This window comes from Tympanuchus pallidicinctus, unplaced genomic scaffold (assembly GCF_026119805.1).
Source record: "Tympanuchus pallidicinctus isolate F22 unplaced genomic scaffold, pur_lepc_1.0 scaffold10, whole genome shotgun sequence".
Classification (NCBI taxonomy): Eukaryota; Metazoa; Chordata; class Aves; order Galliformes; family Phasianidae; genus Tympanuchus; species Tympanuchus pallidicinctus.
This window is the reverse complement of record NW_026294619.1, coordinates 12,123,862-12,139,369: the sequence shown is the minus strand read 5'-3', so window position 1 is coordinate 12,139,369 and position 15,508 is coordinate 12,123,862. Positions and strand designations below refer to the sequence as shown.

At 36.6% G+C, this 15,508-nt stretch overlaps 1 protein-coding gene across 6 annotated transcripts in view; it reads right to left on the bottom strand.

Moving 5' to 3' along the window:
- Window positions 1–15,508, bottom strand: part of EPHA6 (EPH receptor A6) — a 496,053-nt gene that overhangs the window by 237,482 nt on the left and 243,063 nt on the right. For all 6 annotated transcript variants that reach the window (XM_052703538.1, XM_052703498.1, XM_052703517.1 and 3 more), the window contains one exon: window positions 8,193–8,528. In XM_052703538.1, the coding sequence (XP_052559498.1) occupies window positions 8,193–8,528 (336 nt within the window). The remainder of the gene's footprint in view (window positions 1–8,192; window positions 8,529–15,508) is intronic.

The window sequence follows — 15,508 nt, the reverse complement described above, 5'->3', positions numbered from 1 at the left end:
CCCTTGACTAAAATTACTCCTCTTGCCAAGAAAGCATCAGAAATCCCAGTTTCACTTGTCATGTACTGGGAACATGAGATAGTTGAGATAGATTGACAGTTGAGATAGATTGCTGTTATTTGTGGGTTTCCTTTTTTAATGAAACAGCTTTCAGAAATATTTAGGTAGATTCTGTAAGCAGAAAGTTCCCAATATAAGTGTGAACAATCTCATAAGTTGGTCAATTAACATTTGTGGCAGAGGTTTCTAATTACTTAAATCACCAGTTTATAACTGTAATCTCTTGTAAACTACCCCGCCAAGGATAGAATCATAGAATGGCCTGGGTTGAAAAGGACCACAGTGATCATCTAGTTTCAACCCCCCTGCTATGTGCAGGGTTGCCAACCACCAGACCAGGCTGCCCAGAGCCACATCCAGCCTGGCCTTGAATGCCTGCAGGGATGGGGCATCCACAACCTCCTTGGGCAACCTGTTCCAGTGTGTCACCAAGCTCTGTGTGAAAAACTTCCTCCTAATATCTAGCCTAAACCTCCTCTGTCTTAGTTTAAAACCATTCTCCATTGCCCTGTCACTATCCACCCTCGTAAACAGCCGTTCCCCTTCCAGTTTATAAACTCCCGTCAATTACTGGAAGGCCACAATGCGGTCTCCCTGAAGCCTTCTCTTTTCCAAGCTAAACAATCCCAGTTCCCTCAACCTTTTCTCACAGGAGAGGTGCTTCAGCCCTCTGATCATCTTAGTGGACCTCCTCTGGACCCACATAATTAATGATTCTTGTAATTACATATCATTCATTGTGAGAGTTACAACTAAATAAAATGGGCTTTGATTATCCTGATAAGGCACATGGCTGAGTGGTGTGCAGACAGCAGGTCAACCAATAAGCTTAGTTGACTATTTTGCTTAAAATTTCCAAAGTTGATAAATAAACATCTTAATCTTGATCATGGAATGTGCTGAGTGTCCTTAGCAACTGCTGACAACAAAAGGAATTAACGCAATAAAGGCATATTCCTTACACAGTGTTGTATGCAGTCGTATACTAAATACTATTTCACACTGTTCTCCACAAATACCCTTTTTCACAAATTGAATAAACTATTGTTATTAAACAATTGTTGAAGGAATTCTATGCAGTATTTTAGTGACTGCAACTTAAAACGGAAACTTGCTGGAAAAAGTCACACCATAGACAAATTGACAATAGTTATAAAAAATAGTGCATTATGCAATGAAATACACTATCATAAAAGTTGAAAGACCACACTGGTAAGAAGATTTTGGGAAAAATACTTTGTGGTATTGATTAACCTCTTTCCCCTTCATCTTCTACCAAGACTTTCATTTTTTTCTCCTCACACTGAATAACTTAAATAAATATATCTTAAAGCTATGTATTGTCTGACTAACTTAATGGATAACATTGCTGAATGAGAAAGGGAAGTAAATGGACTTGGGTTGACTTTTGCAGCATTAAAGAAATGGCTGAACATCAATATCTGTTAGCAGAAAGAGAACACATTTGTCACAGAAAATACCTATTTTAAAAATAATCAGGGCATATATTAAGACTTTAGTCATTTTTTCCTTGTGATTACTGTGTAACAATCAGAAATATCAGCAAAGAATAATTAGCAAAAAGTAGTCTAAACACACAGAAATGACCAGCAGACAAATCTTGTGGGTAATAACCAACTTTTCTGCACAAAGTTCTTCCTTGAAAACATTGTGTTTCTATCACTGAACGGCTTGGATTGGAAGGGACCTTGAAACCCACTCAATTCTACCCTCCCATCCATGGGCAAGGCTTCTACCCACCAGGGCCCCATCCAACGTGTCCTTGTACACCTCCAGGGATGGGGCATCCACAGCTTCTCTGGGCAGCCTATACCAGTGCCTCGCCACTCCCTGACTAAAGAGTTTCATCCTAATGCCTAGTCTACACCTACCATGATTTAGTTTAAAACTGTTTCTTATTCTCCTATCACTACACACCCTCTCAGTGTCACTCCCCAGCATTCCTGAAGGCACCCTTCAGGTACTGGAAAGTTGCTCTAAGGTTTCCCTGGAGCCTTCTCTTCTCCAGGCTGAACAAGAGCAGTTCCCTCAGGCTTTCTTTTTGGAGAGGTGCTCCAGCTCCCTTATTATTTTTGTGGTTGAGAATCAAGATTTGGTATTTTTGCCTTGTGGTTTTCTTTCCAACTGTAAATGTTTAAAGCATACACACACTGACACGAATATGCATGTATATACATATAGGTTCACAGATTTGCATGACTATTCACTGCACAATACTGATTTTTTTTTTAAAATTATATATCTAATTGGAAAAGATAGTGCTGCTAGGAAATGTCTCAAAATAGAGACTGCACATCTCATTTTTTAATTTATTAGTGATCTCTCTTACTGTCTTCATGCTGCATTCTGCGTAGGACTTTATAGACTGTCTCTAGCCAGTAACCATTGTGCTAGTATTTTTCTTCAAATTTTTCACATAAACAGTACTGGAAAGTAGTATTTTGCACTGCTCTCATAACAGTACAGAGTTTGGTGAAAGTATCAGTACAGCTGTAGGTATCAGGTCAACAAATGCCATACATTTCTCATTTACTGTAATCTATGAAAATGTCACGATATTTCTTATTTTATCAATTCACATGGCTTGTGCTCTGCTGGAGGCTGTTTTGTGACTGTTTCATAAGAGTCTTTTATGGGACCTGCTATCCCATATTGATAATTGGTTATTAGAAATGGCTGCTCCTTCAGTTTTCTACACCATCAACATAAATAGTATGGAAGATGGTATAAAGTGCTTTGCCAAGTCAATATATGAACAGAAACATTCTTAACTTTAAAGTTACAAAAGAGAATCACATCTACAGAGCTTAGAGACTAAAGAGGAAAAAAAGGAAAGCTGACTGTTGATTAAGGGTGAAAGTCCGATGCTACTATTGGAAGCAATTTTGGAAGACTGAGCATGGCACTTCTAACCCCATCCTAATGAGCATCTTGAAACTTTATCATTATCAGCCAGAGGAATTAATCCTGAAAATTGTCCTGGTAGAAGTAAAGCTATTGAAATGCTTTCCTCATAGCTGTATGAGTCTCTATGAAGACTACACTCCTATTATGATGATAGATGTTTACTCCTGGAAGAAGCACTGAAATCCTTCCGTGCACTGCTCAGTTCCCTCAGCTCTAAGAGAAAGATAAGAGGCTGCTGTTGCTACAGAAAATCCACACTGGGTTACAACTGCATCTCAAAAGTCACCTATACTAGAAGCCATTGGCCTTAAGTTATTTGGAAACATGAATTAAATGGACGGTAATCACTTTCTGACATTGGCAAGACTTTACCATCAGTTTAGAAAACATCACCTAAAATATATCTGCCAACGGATATAAGATAATATGAATTAAATAAAGGAATGGTGCACAGATTTCCAGTTTCAGAATCTGCCATAACACTTCAGCTAGGCACAGGCTCTCTGCATCAGACAAGCACAGGATAACGAGACAGGCTTCTAGCACAGTGACTGTGTAAGCCCAGGCAGAAGGAAGTCTCACATGCCACTTTGTCCACCAGTAGCAGGTCTTTGATATCATGGAGGCCAGAGTCACTCAGGAACTGCAGGACTGAGACAGGATAAAATGAGCTTTTTTGGGCAGAAGGAACACTTCTCCAGTGGTAACTTTCTGCCAAGGCACGAAAGACATGCAGAAGAAACCCACAAATTGAATGATGCTTGCAAAATGTCCCATTGCTAGAATGTGATTTTAGGGGAGGTCACTGCTTGTAGCACTCATAAAAAAGATGAGTAGAGGACTGCAGGCACAGAGTCCCACAGGAGAGACACGACGAGGCAAAGATGGAGATCAGACAGTGAGAAGAATACTCAGAGGCACTCTAGTTACAGAGCGCTACTCCTCAGTTGTGCCACTGAAAACGCTAGTCATACTGTCTCTACATACATAACCAGGCACTCAGGATGTGTCTCACAACTCCACTCCTCCAAACAGTAACTTTAAAAAAAACCACTGCACTCAAGTAAAAGAACATACAAATGCTTACTGAGTGAATGCATATGTTGATTATTATTTGGAAATAGGAACTATTGCTTTAAGTTCTGTTTTGCTTAATTATTCATTATTTACTACCTAAATTATGCATAAAAACCTCAAGTACTTCCCAGTTTTCTTTATGTAATGCAGACTCCAAGGTGTGGTAAGAAAGTTATGCAGTGAGGTGTCCCTTCCTTCCATTAGTTGTAAGAAAAAATAAATTACAATTCAGCATATAATTCTCAACCTCGTTACACAATGATTTAAAGTCTACTGAGTACAATTACTTCATGCTCAGCATACTTATTCCTGTATAAAACTTTATCACCCCCACAAATAAAGGCATCATAGCATAGTATGGGTTATTCTCATTTCTTATAACATTTAGAAACAATACTATACAAGATTAACACACATCTCTTCTTCGCTCATCTCTCCACCTGCAACATCTAACCTTTCCAACACAGCCTTATCCTGTCTTTGTTTGCTACACTTGCTGGACAAGACAGCATGTTCTGTAGTTGTATACCAACTATATTCTTTCTTTCTTGACTGAATAGTCAATAGACAGGCTAGGTGGTCAGTCGGCTGGCCTAACGCAATTGCGCTTTGCTTTTTAACTTAAAGCTCTAACCTACAACTTGGGGAACATAAAATCCAAGGGCACTTTTCACACTTCTATAATGTATCTTCAGTATGTCCAATAGACAATATGACTGCATAAACATTGTTTCCTTATGAAAGTCAGAAAAATAAGGCTACTGGATTTTTTGCACAAAAGTAATATGCAAACAAGTTGCGAATGGCAACAAATTGATTTTATGCAGCTTACAGTAGTGTCAATAAGTTTTTTTCTAGTATTCAATCAGATCTGGAAATGCTTTGCTCTTCAAACCATGAAGTGGTTTGCAGGATGCAGTCTGCAAAACCTTTTCAAAATTACTGTTACTTTCATTCAGTTTGCCTCTTGTCACTGTTAGAGCTGAGCAGCGTACTCAATCTTGTCGATGGTGGTGATTCCATGTAGAGGCAGTTAAGATTTTAATATTAGCTCCTAGAGATGAGTCTTAATCACTTTTTAATTAGTTCACTTCTCCTGTCAGCAAATGTTCTCCCTCTGATGCTCTCAAACTGTTCTCACTAACTGTGTTATAACACAGCTCTTCAGTTTCTGTGTATGCACATGGTACGTACACTTCATTGCATTAATCCTGCATTAATAGTAGAATCCTCTCTAAAAAGTGAGAAGAAAACCCAAAACAACAAAAAGAAGACTCCAATTTCAAATCAAGCGTCAAAAAACGAAAAGAAAAAATAAAGGGGGGGGGGGGGGGGCCCACAAGGGGTAAGTAAATCCAATATGCTCAAATAAAATAAAATGCCACCTCCTCAGCTAACGTCAATTATTGCACCTAACAAAATGATTTGGATTTAGAACAGCTAAGATATTGTTCCACATTCTTGAAAAAGATGTAACAATCGAAGAAAACAATTTGTATTTAATAGAGATTAAGCACTACGTAATGTGTATAGTAAAAAATATCAAAATATTATGTATGAAAAAAATACATACAAAAAGCAGACATGAACAGAAGATAAACATGTTGTCTATGTGTAAGTTACTACAAATAAAGATTTTTTTGAAATTAGACACATTAAAAAGGAAAAATTGTCTCAAATTTGGACTTTTGGTAATTCAGTCCTTGTCCACATTAGGATGTTTTGACCTGTTATCAACTTCCTATCTTTAACCTTGGATCTTTTGCTTATATGAACATGTACATGATTTTACAGCATCTGCCAATAAGTAGTGCCCATTTCAGGAGGATGATTAAAGTTAGAAGGAAATACTGTAACAGTGAGATTACTGCTTGGTGATATATCTGGAAAATATTTTCAATATAAAGGCCTGTAATTCTGGTAAATATGGCAAGAATCAAATTCTAAGTTGTTTACTATTTCTGGCTTCCAATAGAAATCAAAAAGGTCATAAATCCTTTTATCACAGAACATTAGCATGATTTACAAACATTAATAAAAGCTCTGCAATGAAGCTTTAGATATAAAGTCTTGTTTCCTTAGGTCAGATACTCTAGCTTTCTCCATACTACCACTTCTTTTTCATGACGAAACTAAACTCACAAAAAATGTTTATTCATGTCCTCTCATTTTCCATAAACCAAACCTCCATTAATTTTCTTCCAAAATCTCTTTCATATGACAATACCTTGCTCTCTTTTCCTTCTACATACATACTTACCAGTTTTATGATTTTACACAAGTTTCTAAGCCTACTAAAATTACTTTTTCTTTTAACTACATTTTATAGATGCCTCCATTTCATTTTAAACAATGCTTCCTCTTGCAAAGCTATCTTTTTATATCCAAATAAACCAACTGATATTCTGGAAATCTAGTCTTAAATTCTCTGAAGCCCTTTCAACAGTTTTTTTTAGCAATGTAAGAATTATTGTAGGGCATGCAAGCAGCCTACACTCTAGCGTTTACTATCAGTGTGTCACAAATTATCAAAACATTGGTCTTATTCCTGTTTTGAGTACACTGCAGTCAAAATCTATATCACTAAACCAGAAACAGACATCAGCAAAAAGCCTACTGCTTAAATACAATTCACAGTGCGTGTTCAGATAGCTGTGAGCCACTTTAAAAATAAGCTGTGTCTCTGGTGACCTCCACCTGTGCGTGCTAAGTGACTTGAGTTTAGTATCATGTAACACTTCCAAAAATAAGTGTATATACAGGGGGAGTTTCTGGCATGACATTTTTTATCTAATAAAAAAGGAAATAAAGTTTCATAATGTGATGTGTAGCCTAAGAGCTTAAGACAATTCTCATTGCCAGGCACGTATCATTAAGCATCTTATATAATCAGCTGTTCTGTTACTATCATCACATTAAGGGTGAGTGAGTAGTTTTCATGGCTTTCCCAATCCATTTTCAAGAGTATTATCAGAGTTACCATCACTGTGATTATCATCATCATCATCATCACAGCAAGCTGTTAATTTTGGTATGCCCAAAGGCAAATAAGTCATTACTTACTCATCAACAAAACTACTTGCTCCAGATACAAAGGTAGGCAGATTTTTGCTAGACTGATAGATCAATGAAAGAACCCAAGGCCTTCCTATAAAACAGTATTCTCAACATCAGCAGTTTTTGTAAATACTTTTGTATTTCCAAAGGCCTGCTGCCATTCCAAACCCTCATTTGGCCAATTCAGTTCCTGTCCTACATTTAACACTTCAGCTACAGTTGCAATGTCATTGCACAGCAGGTAAAAAATATTTCTGGAACAAATGTCAGCAAGAGATAATTCTGAAATAACCTTCTGATCTATAGTAGCACAAGCCAGAAGATAACACTGCCATATAGGCTGCTTTGTTGGTAACCTGACACTGCTTTTGCTGGCATAGAAATTGTTTCTATAGATGGAAGGGGAAATAGTTGTAGAAATTCACTATAGAACTCCTTTTATTTCACAAATTTCTCATAAAGAACTGCCTTCAACATGAATTTGAATTGAAATGGAGGGGGAGGGAAGCTCAGAAACAATAAATACAGGAACAATACAGGAACAATTAAAGAAAGACAAAATCTTTTAGATTACCTCATCTAAGAAAATGGCTCATACGGATGTTGGAGTATCTTACAGTGAAGCACGCTGTACTCATACCATGAAACTAAAGGAAACCAGTTCGCTTTTATTTTACCTATAAATTGTAAATTGATGGATAAAGCAGTGCTTTAGTTTTTCAAAACCAAAATCCTATGGAAAGACTTCGAAAAGCATCAGACACAGACTCCAGTTGTGACAAACCACTAGTAGATTCAGGTAGTTAAAGCATGCGCTCAATTTATACAGAAAGATGTTTTAAACAAATAGATATGATTTCATGCCCTGTGTAATAGGCTCAGTGGCCAAAACTAACAAAAACACTCAGTGCCCTCATCAGCAGCAACTGAAAGCTGTCACACATAAAAGCACGTTGCAACCTGCAAAGTATCAAACTCACTGACCCAGATTTCGAAAAATCAAAATGATACTCCCAATATATGCATGGATGACAGGGGCAAAGTAGCAGACATGCAGTACAGTGACTTACCATCTTGGTCTGTGGTAACTGTGATAGCTGTGAACTGCTTGGGAGAGAAACTCAACTCCGAGACGCCATTCGTGGCCTCGATTTCAAAGGTGTAGTTCACATGTGACACGAAGTCCAGCACCGTCACAGAGGAGTTGATGAGACCTGTGTGCCTGGGAATGAAGCGGATTCCTCCCCCACATATTTCACACTGGCTGGCATCTGACCCACATTTCTTACAGATGACACTGTAGGTGAGATCTTTTCTTCCTCCGGTATCACTTGGTGGGCTCCATTCCAACATGAGAGCCGTTTCGTTAATGTTAAAAATCACATTCCTGGGAGCAGAAGGTGGCCCTGGAAAGAAGGTAAAGAAAGACTGCTAAGTGACAACTGCCCATTTGGGGGGCGGGGGGAGGAGATACATAAATAATCATATTAATGTTAAGGCAATTATTTACAAACAGGCATTAAAACACTGATGACTGAATAGTGAATGAAAAGAAAAATTTTAGAAATTGTCTACACAATTAAATTCCTTGAATATTAACCAGAAAGAATAAATAGGCAACATTATAAGAAGTTGAAAAATCTAAATGAGTTAGAATTTATTTCAGAAATAATTTAGGGCAACATATAAATTAGTTGGGAATGTCCAAGTTAGGCTTGGTAACACAAATTTGCACAAAATATCAACTGATCTTGTAGGGTACTGATGTTGAGCTTTAACCACAAAAATTACTTCCTTATTCTACGTTTAGCAAAGTAGGCTTTTCTGATACTTATGCTCTTTGATGTTTTATAAGAGTTAAAATGAGTAAGCAAATAAATAAATAACAGCTTCGGAATAAGTACAAGAAGTAAAATTGTTTGTATTAATCCTGCAGTCAGATTTTCTTTTTTTCCCCCTATCATTTCCTGCTATTATCCTCTGGGATTTCTTTGCTGCTATTCATTAATGGAAGTAGGTGGTCACAGGTTAAGAGCATTAGACACAAAAGACAGACACACGGTTTTCAAAGGACACACAGTTTTCAAAGACAGTTTCTAAACATGCATAAAAGTTACACACAGGACAAAACTTAAGGCTTTATGCTACAGGTTTGTATGTAAGACAAATGTGGTAAACCCAACTGGTGATTTCTGTATTTTTGTTGAGTTAAATGAGCATTACATTTTCAGATCTCAAGATTAAGTCAGAGTGCACGAGGACAGTTCAGTCAATTGGTAGTAGAGCTTTCAAAATTTTAAACTTGCTTTACAGATGTTCAGGATTCATACAACCTGCCATTAAGACATAGCTATGAGACACTGGTTAAACTTTGAGTGAGCTTTTCATTATTCCAAGGACTCTAAAGCAGCCTGAAGGACTATACAAAGCATCTGAAAATGATCTCAGCTCATTGTTGTAGATTTCACTCCAGAAATTGAGCAGTGAATTCAGTCCATTCTGAGAAAGTCGGATAAATGAAATATCATAACTATCTTTTATAGAAACTTTTAGACAATCAGAGAAGAACTAAATAACCAAACTAACAACCCCCCCCCCCGCCCCCCCAAATAATTAATCAACACATTTATAAGTTCCAATTCAACAATCTGTAGCATGAGGACAAGGCCTATGCCCAAAGGATAGTCAGAGAAATCATAACTTTGCATTAGGAAGGAAGTTAGATCACTTTTTCCTAGTTATTCAATTCAAATTCTTAAATCTTATTTTTTCTTAATATTTGCATTATTTTAAGCTACTTTTTTTGGCTGAACAAAGATGCTGTGATTTAGAAAATAAAGCTTATGAGTAGCTCGTAAATATGTACCTATAACTGAAGTAAACTTATTTACTCAATTTCTTATTTCTTGAAGATGACCTAGACTACAAAAACAGACCATACCTTAATTGAAAACATTACTTCATCTTATATTTTAGCAAAATACTATACAATGGTAAAGATCTATACAATTATACCTATGTTTTGCAGAGAGAATTACTTCTAACTTGAAAGAAGGAAAGAGGCAATAATAGTTGCAGAACAAAATGTCACTGTTCATCAAAATTTATAATTTTAAAGTGATGTTATCTGTTTATTTATGCAGCATAAGAATAAAAGCTGGAATGCTTATAAAAGGAAAAACTGTTTATATGGCATGGGAGGGATGATGTGAACTAAGAAATGCTGGGGTTTTCTGTGAATTGTAGTTGAACATTTGAGTAGCTTTTTGACTTCTGATACTTTTGTAATACTAAACAGCAGGAGCTATGGTTTTATTAGAATGATTTTTGCCCTAAGGTTAATGAAGAGTTAGGTATTAGATTTCAAGCATTTGATCATTAAAGTACTTGGAGGTACTGTATTACTTTTTTTTTTTTTTTCAGTGGATAAGAAGATTTAAAATATTTTGAATTATGTATTCATTTTTATATTTACCTGCGTAAAGTTTATGGTAGGGAAAAAGTAAAGAGCAGTTATTATTCATGGTAGAGAGGAAATATTTGCTGAATGTTATGTGCCTCATTTGTGCTGAAGATGAATATTTCTGGAACCTGACAGATGAAAATTATTTTTGTAGTTTGCAGTTTTTATGTTCACAAATCATTTCGACTATTTCCTTCCTGGCCTCTGACTGTGATAAATCTAACAGTGAAATATGAAATAACGTAATATGGAAGTATTTATAAATGTAACTTGTTAACAATGACTATTTACATTGATGCTTCATTTTTCCACTGATGCGGACAGCAGAGGCAAGGTACAGCCTTGAAGATGCTGATGTAGTAAACAAGCCTCTACAATCTGAGAGTGTCTCAGATTTAAAACCTTAACTTCCTGTAAAATTACAATGACATTGGCAGTTGAAGCTACTCTGGAAAACAGTTTTTTGACTGGAATAAACTAAAACCAGAATGGATGAATTCAGCTTCAGTTCTTAGTATTTACGTGTAGAAGAGAGGATAATTATGTTTCCTCTAAATAAATTGCTATAATTAAATAATGACTGGTCTTAACAAATTCTCGTTGTTAAAACCAATGAGGAGTGTTAGGAATATGGAGGATGAGCCCAATCACATCCATGTGTTCGCATGACTTTAAGCTGATCTGTAGCCCCCATGAAACAGTTGATAATACTCATGCACTTAAAATTAAGCATGTGTGTCATCACTCACAGGACTGAAGCCAGTGTTTTGAAACTAGTTTAAATTTTACCTTACATAAACAACAGATATGACAATGGGTCATCACAGCTCAGGCTTTACATGTTACTTCAGAGGCTCCAGCAGGCCAAAACATATGATTTAATGTGTATCTGGGCACCAGGAAACATTTTTTTTTCCTTTAAAAAAAAAATTTAATTTGTTTAATTTGTAGTTCTATGTACATGTAAGGTAAAATTCCTAATTTTCTATGAATATGCTATATTCATGATTTGGGATTTAATTCTCAATTATAATAGGAAACATGAATTATTGTACATTCACAATTCAATGAAATAGGAGAACATAATCAATTACATTAGAGATGTCTGAAAGTAATGGCTGTCCGTCTGAAAAAAACTTCAGACACCCTTCATACTGAAAGCCCCTCATGCCAATTTGCATGATGATTAAATAGCTTTTTAATTGCTGTTAAATTATGCCAGTTAAACTGTGATTTCATGCAAATATTAAGCTGTAATGACATGCAGTGAATCATTTACTAAGATTTAGAACTTGGAACAAAGAGAAACAATTAATTCTAGCCCTCAGATTCAGCTAAATTATGTGTCATTGGGCTTTTATGAATGTGGCCTGATTGCTTTGTTATCATTTATAAATTATACAAAGATTATTCAACACATCAAAAATCTTGGCAGCAATAACCCTTCTGCAGACGTCTATGGGCAAAACTCTTGGGGATTTCCTTACACTGATTTTTAAGGAAATCAAGTATACTGGTGAAAATGATGGATCCTTTTCTCAACAGCAAAATTCGTGACTTAAGATTTTATGTAGAAGAGTAAAACACTTCAGATGGTTGAGCACTGGAAAAAAAGGCAGCTCTTCTGCTTTTTGGATAAAAACAGCCTGGGTGTGAACAATGTCATTTACAAATTATAATGAAAAAAACTATCACTACACTCTCTGTGGAGCAGACTGGAACTGATTTATTTTGGAGAAGAGGACTCACTCCAAAAGCTACAGAGCTGAGTTTATGCCTCATGCAGTGATTTGTACCTCATTTAACTTCTTTGTGCATCCTCTCCTTCCATGAAGGTGAAGTGCATTTTGCCCTTCGTGGAAGGAGGGAGGAGCAGTCAAAATGCTGCAGAAGTCTAGTGAAGGCAATGTAGTATTTAAACACTGGGCAATGACAGTCTGGAAAATACTTTCTGCTTTTTCAAGTGAGAACTGTTCATTACCAACTTCTAAACTCTAATAATTCACAGCGGATGTGGCTGAAATTAATCACCTCCTTAGAATACCCAGAATCAGCATCTAACTGTGTCCCCTGTGCTCATAGTAGCTTTCTTACATATACACATATATGCAATATAGATGAGTATTGCCACTTGGTTTGGAATGCTGTATGACACTTTTGCCTTTCCAGAATTACTTATTTCTTTCTCAGTGAGGCAAGAAGGAAGAATTTCCTCATGATAGGAACTGGTGACTGCAAAGGAATATTCCAAGTCTGAGCATAATCATAAATTGCACCCAAATATATGCATATAAATGACAATAGGAGCAGTAGAGTCAAAGGCTTCAAGCATGCTGCTTGATTTTACTGCTGGAAAACAGAGGTGGACCTCAAAGAGCTTCAATATAGAGGATACAGTTTGTAGCAGTGATTACTGAACAGAACATAAGCGCTATTGCTGCAAAATTGTTTAATTAATATGAAACAATATGTCTTAATATGTCTCTTAATATGAAAAGAGACATATTCAGACCCAGAGACCCAACATAAGTTTGCCTGTCTCTGACCTTGAAAAGATGGATCAGTCTATCCAATTACATAATAGTGGAAAATGTTAGAGTTTATGTACACAGTAATCAGATGGAGAATTAGGTAATGCTGCTATTTGTTGCTCACTGTATGTACAGAGAGATCAGTGATAGAGTACATTCACATATGGCAAAGAAATACAATAATGATAAAGAATAGTAGCAAGAGATTGACAAAAAATGTCAATCAAGTGGAAAAAGGCTAGGAGAAAGTAATTAACAATACATCCTAATGTCACTTTCTTTTTCCCTTCTATTATGCTTTCCCTTCTACTACGCTACAAAGTACACGCTCCTATAAAATACTGTACAATTTAGGAAAAACATACAATATGCACTTGTGCAGAATTAATAATACTAGATTCAAAGCTCAGCTGAAAAAAAATGGATGCCTGAAGCTAGGCTCTTAAATGCCTGGCGTCTTAAATCAAGGCCATTAATCTCCATACTGCTGCTTATGCAAGTTTTCCAGTACCAAGGAAAAAATACCGGAGTGAGAAATAATGTCTAACCCCACAAAGGAATGCGAAGAAAGAAAGAAGAAATCTGGGCACCTGATCTAGTGGGTGGCAACCTTGCACACGGCAGTGCATTGAAACTGGGTGCTCTCTAAGGTCCCTTTCAACCCAAGCCCTCTATGTGAGTCTATAATGCCATGATCTACCTATTTTAGCCATCTTGCTTTGCAGGATCTAGGGAGCAAATAAAAAAGGCATGAATGTAGTTGTTTTAAAATATTTGAAGATGAAGGGGTTTTTAAAGTGAATTCACTATTAATTCTGTGTTTGATTCAAGAATGAGTCTTGATTAAAAAATCAGAAGAAAAATGTGACTAACATGTCAGAACACGAATTTGCAGGTTGACATAAAAAATGTAGATTTGGTCCAAAAATAGTTATGTACAAAATTCATTTTCTTACTGTACAGCCCTTTCTCTTTATGAATTTTAGGTGGCTTATTCTTTCCTAACTTTTCATCTCCTCTTATTAGAGCAAAGCATGACAGTTTGGAAGAAACAAGCTAAATTCTAACCTGTCTCACACATCACTAGTATCTTTGTTTATTAAATTTAAATTAGTCACATCTGTACAGATCCTCCAAAAGCAGTGAGGTTGCATTTATGACAAACAATTTTAATAACTGAGAGCATAATTTGAAAGCAGTGGGGCTAAATATATCACTTAGGGAATAATTTGGTCTGCAGATTCTTCATTACTGATGATGTGAAAGAAGAGCACAGTCTGCCTGTCAGAAGCTTAGTCATTTGCAGAGCTGACAATTAGTGAAATAATCATCATTGTAGGTATAAGATGAATATATCTGCTGTTACATTCAATAAAGTACTGACACCTTGCAATCTAGGCTGAATAAGAGGTAATGCATGGTGGCACTGAACAAGGAACAAGGCAAAAACTAGAATGTGGTTCACTGTCTCCCTTACTATTTCTTCAAGGCTGAAGTGAGATGAGATGTTGTGGTTGTTTTTTTCTTTTCCTCAGTTCACTTGGTTGCTTTGCCTGATGTCCTCAGAAAAACAAAGTGGTCTGGCAAAAAGTCTTTACTGACAGTTTTCAACCAAAGCAGTTCTCTGCAGTTTTTTATAGTGTGAGGAAGAGGGATTCAGGGTGCTGTAAGTACCCACTCCCTTGATGCCACATGGATCACACACACCTCACAAACCTTACCAAGAGTAGTGAGTAGCAGGGTTTAAAACCGAGCCCTGAAAGACAATGAGGGAAACCTTTTGCCATGCATGAGTAATTTTTCAGAGAACTGTCCTTTGCAAATGAAAAATCAATGACATAAACAATATGGAGTCAGATGTACATAATGCATGAGTGAAACCATTGTCTTAAGCATGAAACTGTCAAGGGTGCCTGGATTGTGTGTTAGTTCTGTGGGTAAGTTTTCAAGGCCTGTGCTCAGGGCACTCATTTGACTGGAATTATATGTAAGCCCATCTTCCTGTGGGAAGTCTGGATAAACACAGTTTTTCCCCCTCACATATTCTGTGAAAAATGACAGGCCTATGTGCTTTGCTCCAGAGTGGTCTGACAGCAGATTGTGCTACTTGGGTTGAAGTCCTTATTTGAACCTTATGTGTCATGACATTATGTCTCTTCAGCAGCTGGAGACTGGGACTTACCCTTCACCTCTGAATGCTCTATGGTTAGATTAGACAACTTCCTGATAAGCTCCATGGATCTCTGAAATGTCATTTTTGATGAAGATCACTCATTCAGTAGACAGACAAGGCTTAGTCTGTGTAATGATCTTAGGAGTATGGAATGCCTAAAACTTCATGAATCCAAATTGTGTGGTATATTCCCAATTTACCCAGAACAGTGCCATATGG